The 20,548-nt window shown below is 42.2% G+C and overlaps 1 protein-coding gene across 1 annotated transcript in view; it reads right to left on the bottom strand.

The window, feature by feature from the left end:
- Positions 1 to 20,548, bottom strand: part of PANK4 (pantothenate kinase 4 (inactive)) — a 1,309,469-nt gene that overhangs the window by 488,337 nt on the left and 800,584 nt on the right. Inside the window, exon 13 of the mRNA XM_044063577.1 lies at positions 18,879 to 18,928. Coding sequence (XP_043919512.1) covers positions 18,879 to 18,928 — 50 coding nt within the window. The remainder of the gene's footprint in view (positions 1 to 18,878; positions 18,929 to 20,548) is intronic.

Genomic DNA, 20,548 nt, shown 5'->3' with positions numbered 1-20,548 from the left:
TGGGCAATGTAGAAGGTCTTCCTAACTACTTTAGCAATATGAGTGTCGAATGAAAGGCTACTTGTCAACCTGGGTTCCCAGGTCCCTAATAACTTCTTCTGTGTTCAGGGGATTGCCACCTATATGGTAGCTAGGGGTAACCTTATTTTTCCCGAAGGGTATGACTATGCATTTCTTGGCATTTAACTTTAGGCCATGGCTCTGGCACCAGTTATCCGTTTCTGTGAGACCCTTCTGAAGGATATCTGTGTTGGATGTGTTTTCAACTACGGCGCCCAGTTTGCAGTCATCTGCAAACTTTGTCAGCCATAACCCTCCTGTGTATGCTTGTACTTCAGAAAAGTAGATGCCAAACAAGAGTGGGCCCAGGACTGAGCCCTGTGGGACACCACTTGTGACAGGCTTTGAGTCTGACATGGCGCCAGCAACTCTGACCCTGTGGGTTCTGTCACTCAGCCAGTTTGCAACCCATCTTGTAATGTATGGGTTTACATTTAAGTTGATGAGTTTTTCAATGATACCCAGTGAGGTATTGTATCAAAAGCCTTCGCCAGGTCTAGGTAGGAGGTAGGGAGTGCCCTTTCCTCGTCAATGGCCTTGGTGACTGTTTTGAAAAAGTCAACCAAGTTTAAAAGGCATGATCTGCCTTTGACAAAGCCAAACTGGGTTGGATCCAAAGTCTGCAAGTTCCCTATGTCTTTATTTATGAGATCCATTATGATCCTCTCCATGGCTTTGCAGATAAGGCTTGTCAAGCTAATGGGACGGTAATTTCCAGGGTCGGTGGAGGCACCGCCTTTGTGGAGTGGGACCACAGTCGCTGTGCGCCACTCCTTGGGTAGTGCGTATCCGGAGGTGAGACTAAGATTAAACAGCTGTCCTAACTGTGGGTTTAATTCCTCGTTGAGTTCATGGAGCACACAGCCGGGGACACCATCAGGTCCCATGGATGCTGTGTTCTTTGCCTTGGAGAGAGCAGTTCTCACCTGGGCGTTAGAAATGTTTGGGGGGCTACAATCATTTGGTATAGATATCTCTCCTTTAGGGGAGGGGAGAAGTTTGCACTGAACCTGTCAGCCAGTATGTTGGCAATGTCTGTAGGATCAGTAATCTTCACATCATTTTGAACTAATTCTGAGCATATCTGGGAGTTTCCTCCTAGGTTTCTGACATAGCTAAAGAATGCCTTATGGTTGTCTTTAGAGTCCTTAGCTATTTTTCTCAAAATTAGCTTTGGATGATTTTATGAGAGCTCTTAGCTTTTTACTTATAGTGATCAGCGGTGTCTTACCTTTTAAGGATTTTGCTCTATTTTGTAGTAGCTTTCTCCTTTTGTTGTAGAGTTTGTTTATGGCTGGGGTCCAACAGACTGGACGCTTGCCTTTGGTACAAAGAGTCTTTGTTTTGCTTGGGATTGCCTGATCCATGCAGCCCTGCAGGTGCTGGTAGAAGGCATTTGTAAGTGATTCAGCGGTTTGAGTAATGTTAACTGCCGGCTCAGGGGCCTTAAAGGAGACCACACTAGTCTTTAGAAGTGTGAAGTCGGCTTTCGAGGAGTTCTTTACTGTGGTCTTTTTCATTTCGGGTGGGGGCGGGATGAGGACCTCCAGCGAGATTAGTTTGTGATCAGATCTCACCAGTGAGGGTATACTTCGGCGTTGAACATTGTGCTCCCATGTTCGTGATGATGAGATCAAGTATGTTTTCTCCTCTTGTGGGGATGGTGACTAGTTGTTCCATGGCATTTGAGTTTATGAATTCCAGGAACTTTTGGGCTAGAGTGTTTGGGCTTGAGTAGTGTTCCCAGTCTATATTAGGGTAGTTGAAGTCACCTAGTATGATGGTGTTCGGAGATACATTTATCCCTTCCAGTGTTTTCAGGAAGGCCATATGAGGTTCCTGAGTTTGCAAGGGTGGCCTGTAACATGCTACAAATTGCAGAGCAATCTTGCCTATGGTTAATTGCACCTGGATGGTTTCCGATGCATCGTGTGATGCCACCAATCTTGAGGTGTGGGTGTCCTTGATGAATATGGATACCCCTCCTCCTTTCTTGGTATTGTCCGGGTTTTGGGGCCGGAACGCATGATATGAGGTAAAACCTGATAGTGCTGGGGTGCTCTCAGGAGCCTTGAACCAGGTTTCTGTCACAGCACAGACATCGATGTCCTCCATACTGAGAAGGGCCTCGAGTGCGTGCATCTTGAGGTTGAGACTTCTGGCATTGAGCAGCATTACCCTTAGTTATTTTTCTTTGTTTTGTTCTAGGGTGGTAGGTTTAGAATTTGAGCCTTGCCTAAAAAAGGCACTATGGGGGGTGGCAAGAGCCTTTGCCAAAATCCGGAATCCCAGGGGTGACAAGTGCAAGCCGTCCCTTGCGAAGCAGTGTGGCTTGTCCAGCATGTCATCCCAGGCAGACAGACATTGGATCCCCTTTGAATGACATTCATTAATTTTATAACCAAAAATGTCTTTAAACTTTCTCACAATGTTCTACAACACTATGATGTTCTTTTGTTATTTTATCAGGTACAAAATAATAGTGTCGGCAAATAAAGTCAACTTTTCTTGATTACCATACCAGTTATATCCTTGAATTTCTTGATTCCCTTATTTCCTTGGTCAATGCTTATAAATATAAAGCAAATAAAAAAAGGGGAAAGAGGACACCCCTGCCTAGTTCTTCTGTTCAGACAACTTATCAGAGGAACCCTCACACTACTTTTTGCCTCACATATCCTTCTAATTAACCATATTATTTTATCAGGGGAATGCAAATGTTTCCATTGCCCTGCTCACCAGATCCTGAAAAGTACAGTTGTGTACACTTAACACAAATGTAGATGTTCGAGTGTATTCACTGTTGCAGTCATTACATTTGGGTTATCTGCTTGCCGTAGCCCTCAGTCGGCCTGATTAACAAAGTATTGGGTCCTGCATTGGTTGCTGTCCCTTCTTCCATGACGTCAGGTCATTAGGGGTATAAAACATGCAGCCGACGCCATTACATCAGTTTTTCTTGCCCCAGATGTCAGGTGCTCCCTAATGGGAAGCAATTAAATCTATAATACAAAGATATGCCTCCAACAAAAAAGCAAATATACCAAAAAGCTTTTTTGAGCATAGTAAGTGAGAGTAGAGGTATTGCCAAAAGAAGAGAGGGGGCTGGAGGGTGGGAAACCAGGACTGCAACAGTGAATACACTTGAGCATCTACATTTATGGTAAGTGTACACAACTGTACTATGTTCTTTGTGTTTCAATGTTGCAGTCATTACATTTGGGTAGATTCCCAAAGCTAAGGCTGGGAGGAGGAATTTAAATAGAATTAGGACCAGCTATAAGGCCCTGCAAGACTGCAGAGGCAAAACCAGCTCTGGATTTAGAGAAAATTGGCAAATAATGCTTGGTGAAAGTATGTACAGAACTCCAAGTAGCAGCCTCTAGAATGTCCCTGGTAGGGACGCCCCTGAGAAAAGCTGTAGAGGTAGATGCAGCCCTGGCTGAATGGGGTCCGATGCCCTGTGGGATAGGTTTTCCTTGGTGCTTATAGCAGAAATGAATGCAGTAGCCTATCCATTTTGAAATGGTTTGCTTTGAAATAGCTTTCCACTCTGTCCCTGCAGCAAATGCCACCAGCAGTTGTTCAGATTTCCTTTGAGGTTTAGTCCTGTCCAAGTAGAATCTAAGTTGTCTGTGCACATCTAAGGAGTGCAGTATCCGTTCCCCTTTGTTCTGTGGGTTAGGAAAGAAAGTAGGCAAATGAATGGACTGTAAGAGCCACACTGGATACCACCTTGGGCATGAAGGAGGGATTGGTTCTGAGGGACACCCTGTCCGTATGAAAGATGATGAAAGGCTCCACTGCCATAAGGGCCTGTAATTCAGATACCCTTCTTGCAGAAGTGATTGCTAAAAGGAAAGCTGTTTTCCAGGAAAGGAAAGTACAGTTGTGTACCTACCATAAATGCAGATGTTCGAGTGTATTCACTGTTGCAGTCATTACACTTGGGTTATCCTGCTGGCAGGCTACCCTCAGTCGGCCAGAATTCCAAAGTCTAGGTCCGGCGTTGGTTGCTGTCGCCTCTTCCCTGATGTCAGTTCACCAAGGGTATAAAAGATGCAGCCGACACCATTTTCTTCAGTTTTTCTTGCCCCAGATGTCAGGTGCCCCCAAATTGGTAGGCTGAAAAATATGCCAATAAAAATGCATGCACAAAAATAACATTTTCTTCATCTGCAAGCAAATACACCAAAATGGTTGTATAGGATAGAGAAGTGCAGATAAGTCCCAGCAAAGAAAAGGGGGATGGAGGGTGGGTAACCTGGACTGCAACAGTGAATACACTCGAACATCTACATTTATGTTAGGTACACAACTGTACTATGTTCATCGTGTTTCACTGTTGCAGTCATTACTCTTGGTTTGAATCCCAAAGCTGAGGATGGGTGGCTGGGCTAAATAGGATTAGGAGAGGCTATGAGGCCCTGCAGAACTGCAGTGGCAAAAACTGCTCTGGACTTAAGAGTAAAGAGGTAAGTGGTAGTGCTTTGTGAAGGTGTGCACTGAACTCCAAGTTGCAGCCTCTAAGATATCTTTGGTTGGTACTCCTCTGAGGAAGGCTGCTGAAGTGGCTGCTGCTCTGGTGGAATGAGGCCTAATGCCCTTAGGCACTGATTTGCCATGTTGTAAATAGCAGAAGCGGATGCAATGGCCTATCCATATAGAAATAGTCTGTTTTGAGATAGCCTTTCCTTGGGATCCTGCAGCATATGACACTAAAAGTTGCTCAGTCTTTCTGAAAGCTTTAGTTCTGTCCAAGTAGAAGCGTAACTGCCTGTGTATGTCCAAAGAATGCAGAATTTTTTCACCCTTGTTCTGTGGATTTGGATAAAAGGTAGGCAAGTGAATGGTTTGGTTGAGGGCCACACTGGACGCCACCTTAGGCATAAATGTAGGGTTTGTCCTCAGAGAAACCCTGTCTGGATGAAAAATGATGAAAGGTTCCACAGCCATTAGTGCTTGTAACTCAGAGACCCGCCTTGCAGAGGTAATTGCTAGGAGCAGAGCTGTTTTCCAGGATAAGAATTTTATATCTGCTGTTGATGCTGGCTCGAAAGGAGGCAGTGTGAGTTTTTCCAAAATATAATTGAGGTCCCAGGCCAGAACTGGTGCTCTCCTTGGAGGCCTAATGTTTTTGGCCCCTCTGAGGTACTGCCTTATTAAAGGATGAGAAAAGATAGGTGGTTCTGTATTGTAGTGGGCTGAAATGGCAGAGGCATGAATCTTAATTGATGAGAAAGAAAGGCCTTTGTTCAGCATCTCAGTTAGGTATTGTAAAATCTGAGGGATATTTGGAACACACGTGTCAATGCCTTGTTCCTGGTTCCAAGCACAGAATCTCTTCCATTTTTCTGCATAAGATTTTCTGGTACTGGGCCTCCAAGATAACATCCATAACAGCTTTTGAAAGAGGAGTGTTCTGAATGGCTACATTATCTGCCATGCTGCCAGATTTAAGGTCCTGAGTTGGCTGTGCAGGATCTGATTGTTTTGTTGGGTCAGCAAGTGAAAAGTTTAAGGCAATATCCATGCTGGACCTTGAGACAAGCTCTTTAGGATTGGGTACCAGTGCTGGCGTGACCAATCTGGTGCTATCAGTATCATTTTTGGTTTCTCTTGCCTGACCTTTAGGAGTACCCTGTGAAGGAGAGGCAATGGGGGAAAAGCATATACTGTTAGATTTTTCCAGCTGAAGGATAGGGCGTCCACTTTCCATGCTTGCCTGTGGTAAATCCTTGTGCAAAATCTCTGCAATTGACAGTTGTGAGGGGAGGCAAATAGATCTATGTCTGGGCATCCCCATTTCCTTATTATCATGCTGAAGACTTGTGGATCCAGTTTCCATTCGTGGGGATCCATGAGGTTTCTGCTTAGTTCGTCTGCCAGAGTATTTGTTTTTCCTGGCAGGAATTGTGCTTGCAGGTGAACTTGAAAAGCCAATGCTGTGTCCCATAAGGTCATTGCTTGTCTGCAGAGGGGGTAGGAATGTGCATCTCCCTGCTTATGTACCACATGACCGTAGTGTTGTCTGTCTTTATCAGTAACTGTCCTGGGTGAAGCAGGTCCTCGAAAGCTGTCAGGTCATTTTGAACAGCTAGCATCTCTTTTTGATTGATGTGAAGATGCATCTGGTTTGCAGCCCATGTGCCCTGAATAGATTTTCCTGCCATATGGGCCCCCCAGACATAATCTGATGCATCCGTTGTCAGTGTCTGTCTGGCTGTGGGTAAACTGAATGGTAGACCCTTGTTGTGGTGACAGGCTTCTGCCCACCATCGAAACTCCTGTTGCAGGCAGGGAATGAGTGCAATTACTGTCTCCAGGCTGTGGCAATGCTGAGTCCAAACACTTTTTAGATACCATTGTAGTTTCCTCATATGCAGTCTGGCATATGGAATTAGTAGAATGCAGGATGCCATGAAACCCAAGGCCTGCAGGATTTTCCTTGCAGATAAGTGGGTTTTTGTTGCCAATTTCTTGAAGTAAATAGTCAGTTGCTTTTGTTGGTCTGGCATGAGATAAGCCATCTGGGCAGTTGTATTTAAGCTTGCACCCAGGAATATCTCTTGAGAGGGCACTAGTTTTGATTTCTTTTCGTTTACTGTGTACCCTAGGCCAATTAGTAATCTCTTTACAAACGCCAGATGCTTTAGAAGAATGTCTTTGTTCTCTGCTTGAATTAGGCAGTCGTCCAAGTAGGGATATATTTGAATTCCTTTTTGTCTGCAAAACGCAATTACTGGTGCCAGGCATTTTGTGAAGACCCTGGGCGCAGTAGATAAGCCAAAGGGCAGTGCAGAGAATTGGTAATGCATTGAGCCAGGTATGAATCTGAGGTATCTTCTGCAAGACTGTCTGACTGGGACATGCAGGTATGCCTCTTTTAGGTCCAAAGTTACGAGCCAAGCCTTCTTGCCCAGCATGGGCAGTAGCTGCTGTAGAGTCAACATCTTGAATTTTGGAACTTCCAGAAACGTATTTAGTATAGACAGGTCCAGTATTGTTCTCCAGGTTTTGTCCTTTCTGGGTACTAGGAAAAAGTCTGGAGTAAAATCCTTGCCCCTGCTCTTGTTGTGGTACTTGCTGAATGGCTCTCATGTCCATGAGGGCTGTAATTTGTTTTTGTGTCTCTGCCCATTGATTGTGTGGCAGGTCTGGCATACCTTTTGACCTTGGTAGAGTGTGAAAATGGAACCTGTAGCCTTGGGACACTATGTTCAGGACCCATTTGTCTTGGGTAACCATTTGCCAATTTGATGAAAAAAGTGCTAGTTTTCCCCCTAAGGGGGCTGCCAAAAGAGAAGTGCTTGGATCTGGTAGAGGAAAGTCATTGGGACTGTTTCCTGTAAGGCTGTGATTTGTCTTCTCTGCTTTTGGAGGTGGAAGCACCCCATTGTTTAGGCCTGTATGAGCCTTGGGGCTGAGATCTGCCTCTGGCACGCCTGTACCTGCCTCTTTGTGGTCTGTCTGACACTGGAAAGGACCAATTTTCAGAAGGCCAGTTCCTGCTAAACCTGGGTGGCTGTACCTGTAAGAAATCCTTGACTGTCTGCATGGATTTTGCTTTAGCCTCCATTTTTTTCAACACCTCTTCTGCTTTAGTACCAAACAAAGTATCATGCTGTAATGGTGCATCTAATAATCTTGCTTTAACATGATCAGGCAGATTCTGTTCCTTTAACCAAACATGCCCTCTAATAACAGAACCCGTAACATCGGCCCTGCAAGAGGCCTCCAGAGAATCATATCCACATTGCAAAGTATGCTTTCCCACTTGTTCAGCTGCATGTAATAAATCTTACAATTCTTTGTTCTCAGAACATTCAGAATTTGTCAACATTTTCTGTTTTAACAAAGACATTAAGTATTGCTGATATCTGAGCATATGAAACTGACAATTTAAAGCCCTTACAGCCAAGGTAGCAGAAGTGTAGACATTTTTACCCCATCTGTCCAGTGCCCTAGAATCTCTATCTGAGGGGACAGGGTTTTTAGCAGTAGCAGCCTTGACCCCCTTGGGACCCTAAGAGATAGTTTCTGGGTCAGCAGCAGGGTTTTTATATAGACATTTATGAGAATCTGGAACCCTGTAGTATCTGTCTTGCTTAACAGATGCAGGAGGTAAAGAGTCAGGAGACAGACCGGACTCTGAAAATACATCATCTACAATGTCTAGAACAGGTGGAATTGCAAGAGGTCTGTGCTGAGGTAGTAGAAGAAAGTCTCTAAGCCTTTTCTTAGAATTTGAATAATCTTAGCTCTCCCAGTGGAAATGCTCCCTCATGGTATGCAGGGTTTCCCTCAAATGAGTAATCCTCAGGAGGAGAAGCTGAAGGAATAGATTCTTCAGCATCAGAATCCTCATAGGGAGGAATAGAATATCCCTGTTCTGAAGAGGAGTCAGAGGAAATGGAAACCTGATCAGAGGAATCATATTCAGTATCTTGCCTAGGCCTCTTATCAGGAGGGAGATGGGAATCCCTGATCAAAGTAATTAGGTCTTCGGCCATTTTGAGCATCTGTTTCTTAGGCATAGAAGTCTGCCCTGGAGAATGCTGTACTTGTTTCCTTGTCTTTAAAACTGTTTTAGACTTTGTCTTGGATGCTGAAGTAGGCTTGATATAAAGCTGTGTAGGTCTGAAAACACCCTCAGAAGCCGATGCCTGCTCAGCAGCTCCGGACCCATCTGAGGGATTAGTTTCCGAAGGGCCAATACCTTGAGTATCCAGAGGCCTAGTTGTCTGCACATGGGAGTCGGAGGCGGCCTGTGGCTCTGAGGTAGCAGGTGTCAGGGGCTTTGAAAGCGCCTCACTGAGCACCGGCGAACCGGTGACTGGCCTAGAAGAGGCTTCGTCGTCGGTTTTGGACCTCGGATGCCTGTCCTTTTCTTTCTCCTTGCGCTTTTTATGAATTCCAGTCGGTTGTTCCGACGGCATTATATAGTTAAACCTTCGGCCAAAGTAATGAAAAGCAAAATCGTACCAACGCTTAATAATGCGTTGGTTAAATCTAACACAAAACCGACAACTAGCAACGTCGTGGTCAAGGCCTAGGCAAGGAATACAGTAAGAATGAAAATCCTTATGAGGTATTTGCTTCCCACAAGAAATACAATTATTAACTTTTTCTGACATCGGTCTGGAGCAAGAAAAAAGTTTCCCCAACGGGGTACTTAGCTTTATAGAAGACTTCGGATCTGAAATTCAATTTTGAAAATCTCAGGAGTCGGCCAACCGGCACTTGCGAACTGCTTTTGCTTCAGGCACCGCGCGGCAAGAAAGACTGAAGAAAATGGTGTCAGCTGCATCTTTTATACCCCTGGCGCTCTGACATCAGGGAAGAGGCGACAGCGACCGACGCCGGACCAGGACTTTGGAATTCAGGCCGACTGCGGGTAGCCTGCCAGCAGGATAACCCAAGTGTAATGACTGCAACAGTGAAGCATGAACATTTTTAAATCTGCAGTAGCAGCTGGCTCGAAAGGAGGAAGAGTGAGTTTCTCCAAGACAAAGTTAAGGTCCCATGCTGGAGTTGGAGCTCTCCTGGGTGGCATTAAATTTTTGGCCCCTCTGAGGAACTGCTTGAGCAGTGGGTGAGAAAAAGAGGGGAGGCTCTGTGCTATAATGAGCTGAAATGGCTGAGGCATGGATTTTGATGGAGGAAAAAGGCAAGCCCTTATGAAGCATCTCAGTCAAATATTGCAGAATCTGAGGTAAATTGGGCACTGCTGCGCTCATCCCGTGAGACTGGTTCCAGGTATAAAATCTTTTCCATTTTGCAGCATATGATTTTCTGGTACTAGGCCTCCTAGCCTCTAAAATGATATCCATCACTGATTTACTGAGGGGTGGTAAAGGAGAGATTAGGTAATTAGCCAGGCTGCTTGGTTCAGGGATTGCAGCTGAGGGTGCAGAATCTGGTTCTCCTGCTGAGACAACAGGGAAGGAGTCTGAGGCAGGTGCCATGGGGCCAAGTGTGACACTGCGCAGGAGGGGGTACCAGTTTTGGCGTGGCCAGTCTGGTGCAACTAAGATCGTCCTTGGCTTGTCCTGTTTGATTTTTAGTAGTACCCTGGAGAGCATAGGCAGAGGAGGAAAGGCATAAACTGATAGGTTTCTCCAGCTGAAGGATAGAGCATCCACTTTCCAAGCTAGTTTGTGGGGAGTCCTTGTGCAAAATTTGTCCAATTGATGGTTCTGTGGGGAAGCAAACAGGTATGTATATATATATATATATATATATATATATATATATATATATATATATATATATAGGTCTGGGCTCTCCCATTTGCTTGTCAACATGTTGAAAATCCTTGGTTCCAGTTTCCACTCGTGTGGGTCCATGAGGGTTCTGCTTAGTCCATCTGCCTGTGTATTTAGTTTTCCTGGCAGGAAATTAGCTTGTAGATTCACTTGGTAGCGCAAGGCTGTGTTCCACACTGCCATGGCTAGTTAGCAGAGGGGGTAAGAGTGTGTACCCCCCTGCTTGTTTATGTACCACATGACTGTGGTGTTGTCCGTCTTTACCATTAGTTGTCCTGGAAGAATGTGGTCCTTGAAGGCTGTCGGAGCATTCTGTACAACTAACATTTCCTTTTGATTTATGTGTAGGTGCATTTGACTTGGGTTCCATTTGCCCTGAATGCACTTCCCTGCCAGGTGAGCTCCCCATGCATAGTCTGATGAGTCTGTTGTCAAGGTATGGACGGCAAGGGGTAGTGTGAATGGTAGTCCCCTGTTTTGGTGGCAAGCCTCTGCCCACCAAAGGAACTCTAGGCTTAGGCAAGGTATGATAGTAATCATTGCTTCTAGATCCTGTGAATGTTGACACCATAGGCTTTTGAGATACCATTGCAGTTTCCTCATATGCAGCCTTGCATATGGAATTAGAAGAATGCAGGAGGCTATGAACCCCAAGGCTTGCAGTATTTGCCTTGCAGATAACTGTTTTTTTGTGGCCACTTGTTTGACGTAGGTTGTCAAAAATCCATTTCTCTGGCGTGAGGAAAGCCATCTGGGAAGTTGTATTCAAGCTTGCTCCCACGAACATAATTTGTTGACAGGGTACCAGTTGTAATTTCGTTTCATTTATGGTGTACCCCAGACAAGTCAGTACCCTTTGAACAAAGGCCAGATGATTCAAAAGTATGTCCTGGCTTTCTGCCTGAATTAGACAATCGTCCAGGTATACGTATATTTGAATATTTCTTTGCCTGCAAAATGCAATGACTGGAGCCATGCCCTTTGTGAATACCCTGGGCGCACTAGACAAGCCAAAGAGCAGTGCAGAGAACTGATATATGTAGCCTGCTTTGAAGCGTAGGTATCTTCTGCAAGACTCCCGGATAGGGAATGTGCAGGTATGCTTCTTTTAAGTCCAGTGTTGCCAACCATGCATCTTTGTCTAGCATAGGAAACAGCTGGCGAAGAGTCAGCATCTTGAATTTTGGAATCACCAGAAAGGTATTTAGAGTAGAAAGGTCTAGGATAGGACGCCATGTATTGCCTTTTCTGGGTACCAGAAAAAGTCTCGAATAGAAACCTTGTCCTTTTTCCTCTTCTGGTACCAACTGAATAGCCCCCATGCTTAAGAGAGAGAGTACTTGATTTTGGGCCTCTGCCCACTGATTTGGGGGTAGATCTGGCCAACCGCTTGGTGTTGGTAAGGTGTGTAAGTGAAATCTGTATCCTTGGGACACTATATTTAAAATCCATTTGTCCTGGGTAATGAGTTCCCAGTTTTTGGCCTGCAGACCAATCTTTCCGCCTAAAGGAGCATTCAGTTGGGAAGTGCTTGGAAGTTTTAAAAGCAAGTCATTGAGACAGTTTTCCAAAGGGGGGAGTCTTACTACTCCCTGGTTTGGGTGTGGAAACCTCCCACTGCTTAGTCCTGTGTGTCCCCTGGGTCTGAAACCTGGGGTTTCTGCTGTGTCTGGGTTTGGCTTGAGAAGACCTGGAAGGTGCTGGAAAGGACCAATTCTTAGAGGGCCAGTGCCTACTAAATCTAGGAGGCTGAACTTGTAAGAAAGCTTTAACAGTTTGCATAGATTTAGCTTTATCTTCCATCTTTTTAAGAACTTCCTCAGCCTCGTTACCAAATAGCCGGTCCTGATTTAAGAGAGCATCCAACAATTTAGCTTTAACATGATCAGGCAAAGATTGCTACTTAAGCCAAGCATGCCTTCTGAGCACAGACCCAGTAACAGCAGCCCTGCAAGAGGCCTCTAATGAATCAAATCCACATTGCAAAGTATGTTTTCCAACCTGTTAAGCAGAATGCATTAAATCCTGTAATTCTTTATTTTCCGCACAGTCAGGAATCAACATAATTTTCTGTTTAAGCAATCCAATAACATGTTGCTGATACTTTAACATATGAAACTGGCAATTTAAAGCCCTAATGACCAAGGTTGCAGAAGTGTAAACCTTCTTACCCCATCTATCCAGCGCCCTGGAGTCTCTATCAGAAGGGGTAGGATTTTTAGCAGTAGAATGCTTAATGCCCTTGGGTCCCTGTGAAATAGTCTCTGGATCCGCAATAGGATTTTTAAAAAGGAACTTGTGTGAATCAGGAACCCTGTAATATGTCAGGTTTTCTGGGAGCAGGAGGCAAAGAATCAGGGGCCAAACTAGATTATGAAAAAGCATCATCAACAATGTCTAGTACAGGAGGTATAGCTAAAGGCCTATGCTGAGACAGGAGTAAGAAATCCCTAAGCCTCTTTTCTCAATCAGAAAAATCCTGGCTTTCCCAGTGGAAATGCTCCCTTAGAGTATGTAAGGTTTCACCAAAAGAAAAATCCTCTGGAGGGGAAGCAGAGGGAATAGAGTCCTTTGCATCAGAATCCTCGTAAGTAGATAAGGGCAAATCCAGATCATCAGAAGAATCAGAAAAAACAGAATCCTGGTCAGAAGATCTTCAGCCATTCTTATAATTTGTTTTTTAGGCATAGAGGCCTGAGCATGGGGCCTGGGCGTCGGTTTTTTAGGCATGGTTCGAGATTTAGGCCTAAATGAAGAAGGAAAAACCACAATAAGGCTACTCCCTCCACGTGGTAGCTAGCTCCAAGATGGTCCGTTTACCGGATATTGTATATCCCCTTTCTTGTAGTTGCTGGTATGCAAGCACTACATATGTATCCCAGGTCCTTCCTTAAATAAAAACAATTTTTTTAATTCTGTTCAGTTAAAAACGACAAATTGCCTACTTCTAAGTACTGGTTCAAACATTAATAACACTTTCCTCGGAGCAAATTTCTTGTTATAGTAACTTGGCTCAATATAATGAGAAATTACTCATTCATTGGAAGTCATTTCCAGCTACCTTTCTTCCTTGAGTGCAAAACCTCCATTCACTGACAACTATATGCTCCGCTTACTCAGTAGGTACTTCCAAAGTTCTAAGTCAATAGATTGCCTGTATGCAAAAGCACTAAAGCAAATTGCAAAAAGTTCCTTATATGGAAGCCAACCTGTAACCTGCACACAGCCTGTGTGTAAAGTGGGGGGGGGGGGGGGGGGGGGAGTCCCAAAGCTCTTCCTTCTTCTAAAGCCAATTGATTCCAATAGGCATCCCGTGTTCAGGGACACCGGAAAGAATTTCCAAAGTCTAAGACCAACTTCAAATCGGCGTGCTGCCTGTGCACTTAAAAGAATTCCAGGATAAATAATTCTTCCTCCCTCCCTCTGAAGCCAGCTGGAATCAGCAAACTGCCTGTTTACAAAGTCTCTGGAGCAGGTTCCAAAATATTCCTCTACTGACTTAGAAGGAAGGACCTGGGATACATATGTAGTGCTTGCATACCAGCAACTACAAGAAAGGGGATATACAATAACCTCTAAACAGACCATCTTGGAGCTAGCTACCACGTGGAGGGAGTAGCCTTATTGTGGTTTTTCATTTTCATATGGTGAAGGTGCACTCCCTAGGCTAGAGCTTTGTTCAGTTTATCTTTTCATTTAAATGAAGGAGGCGGTTTAATATGCAAGTCCGTAGGCCTGAATACACTCTCAGAAGCCGTGCCTGCACAGCAGCTCTGGACCTATCCAAGGTAGAGACATCCGCAGGTTCCATAGTTGAAGCATCTTGAGGCATACTGGACTCCGAATGGGTCTCAGTACAGGCCTGCAAATCAAAAGTAGTGGGCATCAGGGGCTGCAAAAACGCCTCACTGAGTACCGGCGAACTGGCGACTGGCTTAGGAGAAGCGTTGTCGGCAGTTTTGGACCTCGGCGGCCTGTCTCTGTCTTTTATCTTTGCATTTTATCGGAATCCCGGCAGTCGGATGACTAACCGATGACATTTCTGGATAATTAAACCGAGAACCAAAATATTTAGAGGCGAAAATATACAGACATCGGATAGTGCGCTGATTAAATAAAGCACAAAACTGACAGCAAGGTACGTCATGGTCAGCGCCTAGGCAAGGAATACAGTACGAATGAAAATCTTGCTTTCCACAAGTAATGCAGTTATTAACTTTTACTGACATTAGTAAGGAGCAAGAAAAAGTTTCCCCAACGGGGTACTTAGCTTTAGTTGAAGACTTCGGTTCTGAAACTCGAAAACGAAAATTTCAGGAGTCGGCCAACCGGCACTTGCAAACTGCTTCTGCTTTGGGCATCGCACGGCAAGAAAGCCTGATGTAATGGTGTCGGCTGCATGTTTTATACCCCTGACAACCTGACGTCATGGAAGATGGGACAGCAACCGACACAGGACCCAAGACTCTGTTAATCAGGCCGACTGAGGGCTACTGCAAGCAGATAACCCAAATGTAATGACTGCAACAATGAAACACGAAGAACATCTACAATTTTATTAACGTAAAAACTACAGTCAAACACCCAGTTACTAGCCGTTTTAATGAGACAAGCTGGAACACACATTCAACTACAAGCAGGAAAGCAAAGCAAATATGTATTCTAATTAAGCACAGCCTTTTCTAACATTTATAGCAAAGAGGAGTATTCATAGTCCTTGGGCTCACTTTCTTGCTAAGCAGATCTCTCTCTTTTTCCCAAGTCTCTGCTACTAGGCAAAATTCATTTAAGGAAATCTTTAAGTTGGCAAGAAACTTTTTATCAACTACTGTACTGTATTTATTGAGACTCTTTGGTGTTTAAAAAAAAATGTCTTTACACATTACAGTCAGTTACATTTTTACGGATTCTACCAAAATGCAATTTATTTCTTTCAGTTTAGAAAATGCATATAAAATCCACTTAAAGAAACATCCATACTGCATACTTGCAATATATGTTCATTGATATTTAACACATATGACACCTTGAAAACAATATGATGCTTCAGGACAGACATTCTGTTTGAGGTTTTGTTTCAATTAAAGTCACCTTAAATCAGTCTTTAAAAATGCTTCGGGTAACATTCTGCAAGTTCTAGCAAACTGTACTTAGACACTGTATAATGGGGCCTCTTTTGCAATCTTGACTGCAAACCCAGCAATCAATTTTATATTCTGCATAACCCAACAACATATGGCTACAGTCTGTGGTTACCGCAGCTGGAATACCGTGTTTTAGTTGATTCGACCAAGACAATCATTAACATGGCAATCATTATGATAATCATTAATGATTACTATACCTATTATGAGTATCTCTACTTAGACTTTGTGGAGACACTTGGGGTGGCTGGTTTAGTAACCTGACAAATTATAGTTGATTTAAACTATTTACCACAGCATATATCAGTGTCACATGGCCTGCTACTGATGAATTTTGTTGAAAAAGTTGCATTCTGGCACAATCAGACATGATGGCTTTTAATAGCGGTTGCACCAATTCTGGTAAATGACAACACAAGAACTATCATTAAGGTAGCCACTGTTTTCATTTGTTGGATTATTTGCTTTTGTTATCATTGTTCCTGTACATCTGCAAATACCTTTACTATTGTTCTTCCCATACTGACTCAACTGAGCCTAGAAGGTTTGTACAACAGTGTCAGTCTTATATTTATTATATACTGCTTATGCCTGCTGCAAAGTGGAGCAAAAGCACACGGGATATGAACACAGTTGAACATTCTTGCAAACCATACTTGTACTAATATAAATACTTCAGTTCTAACTATTTTTTTTGGGGAGGAGGAAGGCTATATTATGGTTGCTTTAAAAGGTTATTTGGGTTATCAGCTAGCTTCAGAAGTTTGTTTTAAGACTGGGTTCCAAGAGAGGAGGACTAGCAGTTTGTGCTTCCTAATTTTCACTGCCCTATTAAGCCTAAACTTAGAGAAGTTTAGTAGGATATTGGAGCAGCTTAAGTACTGACAAACTGTAAGCAAAAATGGCCTCTTATGATACCGATCAAGAAATTTGGACAGTATACTGAAGGAGTCAGATGAGTGTTTTTAGTAAAAATCTTTGCCCAAACATCTTTGAAATACTGTAACCACATAAACAGCAGAAATATATCATAATCACAGTAGAATTCTACACGCAGCTACTCACAATGAAACTCTGCCAGTATCTCTTCTGAAATACAAATCCCACACCATATTAAATTCACATAATTTAAACACATTTAAACAAGAATCCCATATGTCTTCTTCAAAATTTGCTACCTCAAGGAAAAAAAAATTGGTCCCATTCATTCTTGCGTCAGGATAATTAACAACTCAGGCTTGCAATCTTATCCAAAAAATCTTCCCTTTCAAAGTGATTCAAGCAAAAGATGCAGAAAGCAGATCTGTTACTGCAGAATATACGAGGCCACTGTTATCTCACTGAATCACATAGCTTTCTGTGTATGCACCTTACACAGACAGCACTGGCCTCTTTAAATATCTATTTCAGAGTTTATCTAACTTTTACAAGCATGATAGCATTTTGGGGGGGTGACTGGAACTTGACTCTGGGGTCACTATTAAACCGAAGTCACTAATTTATTGCATGACATTTTATATACTTCTGAACTTTCTGACCAATATTGAGCTTTGCGCACACCAGGATGGGATTTTACTTTGTCTGTCGCACACAAGGTCAAGGATAGATTATTTATTACTTCTAAATCCCTTTGCAAATGTTATCTCAAATAACACACAAACATTTTTCTGCTCGTTTTTAAATCTTAAAATACATCTTCCCCCAAATAATATCCACCTCTTATTGGAGGTTAAAATCCCTATGTCCTAAGGAACAAAAACAAACATTTTCAGATCACTTTGGTAATAACATTGCATTTGCCATTACATTTCCAATGTTTAAAACAATAAGGAGCATTCTCATAAGTAAGGCAATGTACTTGGAAGAAGTATTCCAGATAACATTTAATCTCTTGGAAAGCAAGTTTCTTTGATAGGAAACTTAGAAGCTCTTTTGCACAAACAGATATGGTTCATTAACAAAAGTTCAACACCATCTTAAATTTCTAAATATATTCAAACATTGTTTGAAGCCCAAACTGTTGCTAAATTAACACCTCCTTAAAGTTCTAAACACATTCAAACATTGTTTGAAGACCAAATTGTTGTTAAATATGCTGAATAGGCAGCCATTCCCTCCCAGGTTCAAATAATATTTCCATAGTAGTAAACAACGTGAATTTTTTACAACACATTTATCATTTATGCTTCTAATAATGCACATACTGACTCAAAAAACGTAACATACTTCTTATAAAGGTATGAAAAACTGCTGCCTTAATAAATGCATATCTTTATTTTTCAAGAAATTTGGATGCAATTTCAATCTTTAGACCAGGTTAAGGCCACTGGGCCTGATAAAACTGTTGCCTCGTTGTACGAAAGAAATCAATCATTTAATTCCCATACTGCTCACAATATACAATCACATTAACATACATAACAGATATTTAAAAAGAAATCAAAGACAATTTTCATTCTCAAACTGAATTGAGATTCTATATTAAAAAAATATTATGCCATTCTCTAAACAAATGCAGTTATTAACATTTATACAACTATACTACTTAAGAAATTCCATTTTGTGGCCAACAAAATCATTTTGAAATTCCAATCAGACTGGAATCAAAATAAATTACAGATAATAACAATGTTAAATTTATTCTCTATTGATAGACTAGCACTAACAATTAGCTTTTGTACTTTATGCAAGCAAAATCTTTACTGGGTCCATGTACCATCTCTTGTTGTGGTGCTGGAAAATGTACTTTTCCTGATGAACACAAAGGAGCCATTAAAAACTGCAAGCCTCTGCTTCAGTACGCTTATCAGTGGCCAGCTCTCAGAATCAATTAAATTTCAAGTTGGCACAATACGTGTGCTCTGTCACCCTATGTTTTATCTGCTCTTTAAATTCATTATATGATAAAATATTTCATAACCCTAAAACAGACGGTATAAAGTTCGGCAGCTCTTCTATTAAGACTACCTCATTTTCAAATAATTGCTTTACTTTTGAAACTCTAACAAAGCCATCCCTACCTTATTTGGTATAATAAATGATTAGAGTAATGCTTCTAATTATGAACTCAACCTTAGAGTTTTTCCAATTAGCAATCCAAATGCCACAAATAATTACATTTTCACTATCAATACTTGAGCTAAAATACCACATTTTCCACACCAAGACAAAACAGTACAGAGACAAAGTTACAACTTTGTCTCTGTCTTTTAGTAATTCAGTGTTAAACTCAATAATTTCTGACTTTGGTATAACATTTGTGATCAATGGTTAATTTTTCTAATAAAGTGCAGTACTTTGATTTGGCAAAAAAAAACATGGTAAGTCTGAGCAGTTGCAAAATGCCTGCAAATTACTTTCAAAAGCAGCTTACGAAACATAAGGACTACAACATTAAAAAGCTTACCTTCAATCGCTCTATCCAATTGCTATAAGTATCAACAAGCCACGGCCGCTCTGTAAAAGGTCAGAAATAAATCAGAATGTTATTAGCAGAGATCAGCGATTCAAAATCTACCAATATGACTTCAGTCTAGCCTAAAGTGAACAGCCACAACACTTTTGTTTTTTTGTTAAAATGGACAAGATTACTCAAAAATAATGCCTTAAAACAGTTTTGTTTGAGACGCACAGTATTTGCATATTACCACAGATGATCAAAGCTTTCATAAACATGGAACAAAGGGACTGCTTACACCTTCACGACTGCACCTATTCTAAACACTGCACTCAAGTGGCAGTTCAGCATAACAGCACCAACAATGCTGATTTCATGACAGACGACTAACACAGAAAATATGAAGATTCCCTTCATGGCAAAACACAACAGGTAAGAGTCCAAAGAGACAACAATCTTCTCTAGATACAGTTCATAATAAAAGTGGGAATGCATTTAAAGTATAATGTTTCTTTCAGGCTGCAAAAAAGTAGATCAAGAGACCTGCTGGTGGCACACTGTTTTAAGTACTACACAAGAATACATGAAAAAAAAACACTTTAAAATTTAACATTTCTATGATGAGGATCTTTCCTGGTGAATTACTGCATGAGCATGCAGGTACAATTTCAGTCTACACATACAAACAGCATAATAAACTCTCAAGCAGTCAATCAGATGCTGCTGAGAAAGAGAGGGCACTGTAATCCAAGTGAACTGAACTTGATTAGTGGCATAGTTACTTATAAGGGCAGGCAGAGGAGCATGGATGTGCCTGTCATGGGGGCGCAGGGGAGAGTGGGACAGCATCTGCAATGTGAACCCCCAGAGAAGGGGCAAGAAAGAGCAGATGTTCTGGAGAGGTAGGATTTCAGCTGACTAAGAAACCATACAGTGGTAGCACTCATGCATAAGTTGGCATAAGTGTCAAATGGCAAGGGAAGGGCATTGTGCATCTCCATGGTGATATGGTTAACCCCCAATTCTTACAAAAAATACTGGGATGTCATCAACAGCACAAACATTCTGTCATGACAGCATGATGGCTTCTCCTGACAGCTCTTGTTTTAGTAAATCTGAAGGACAGTGGTCCTTACTACTAGGTAACAAATGATCAAAGTCCAACTGGGGAGGCTTGATGGCTGGCATGTTATAGAAGGGGAAAACATACAGCAAAAGAAAAAAATGAAATGCTGGGTATAACATGCCAAAAGGCAGGCAAGCGAACAAGGATTCCTACAACACTCCACAACTCAAAGGAGAATGAATGTCTGTTTAGAAAATCAGACTCTCCAATAGCTAAGTGTGTGTGTGTGTGGGGGGGGGGGGAGGGGGGTCAGATAATGGACTTTACCCACAACGTTCAGAAGATCTTGGGGTAAATAGGTATCAGGCTTCAGCTGTCAAAAAATTATTTCAATGCCAATCAGAGTACTGGCTTCATAAAACTGCCATTTGTACTTGTGGCCTGTGAATTCAGTTATCAATCTGAATAGTGTATGCTTTCACATAAGTCACCATCACTAACTGATAAATTCTGTGGTACCAAGGAGGAGGAAACAGTATTCCAAATTCACCATTTATTAGAAAGTACAGTTTTGTACCTACCATAAATGTAGATGTTCGAGTGCTCATACAGC

Source organism: Protopterus annectens, chromosome 2.part1, assembly GCF_019279795.1.
Source record: "Protopterus annectens isolate FY-2018-M chromosome 2.part1, PAN1.0, whole genome shotgun sequence".
In the NCBI taxonomy this organism is placed as follows: Eukaryota; Metazoa; Chordata; order Ceratodontiformes; family Protopteridae; genus Protopterus; species Protopterus annectens.
This window is presented reverse-complemented; position numbering and strand designations above follow the sequence as displayed.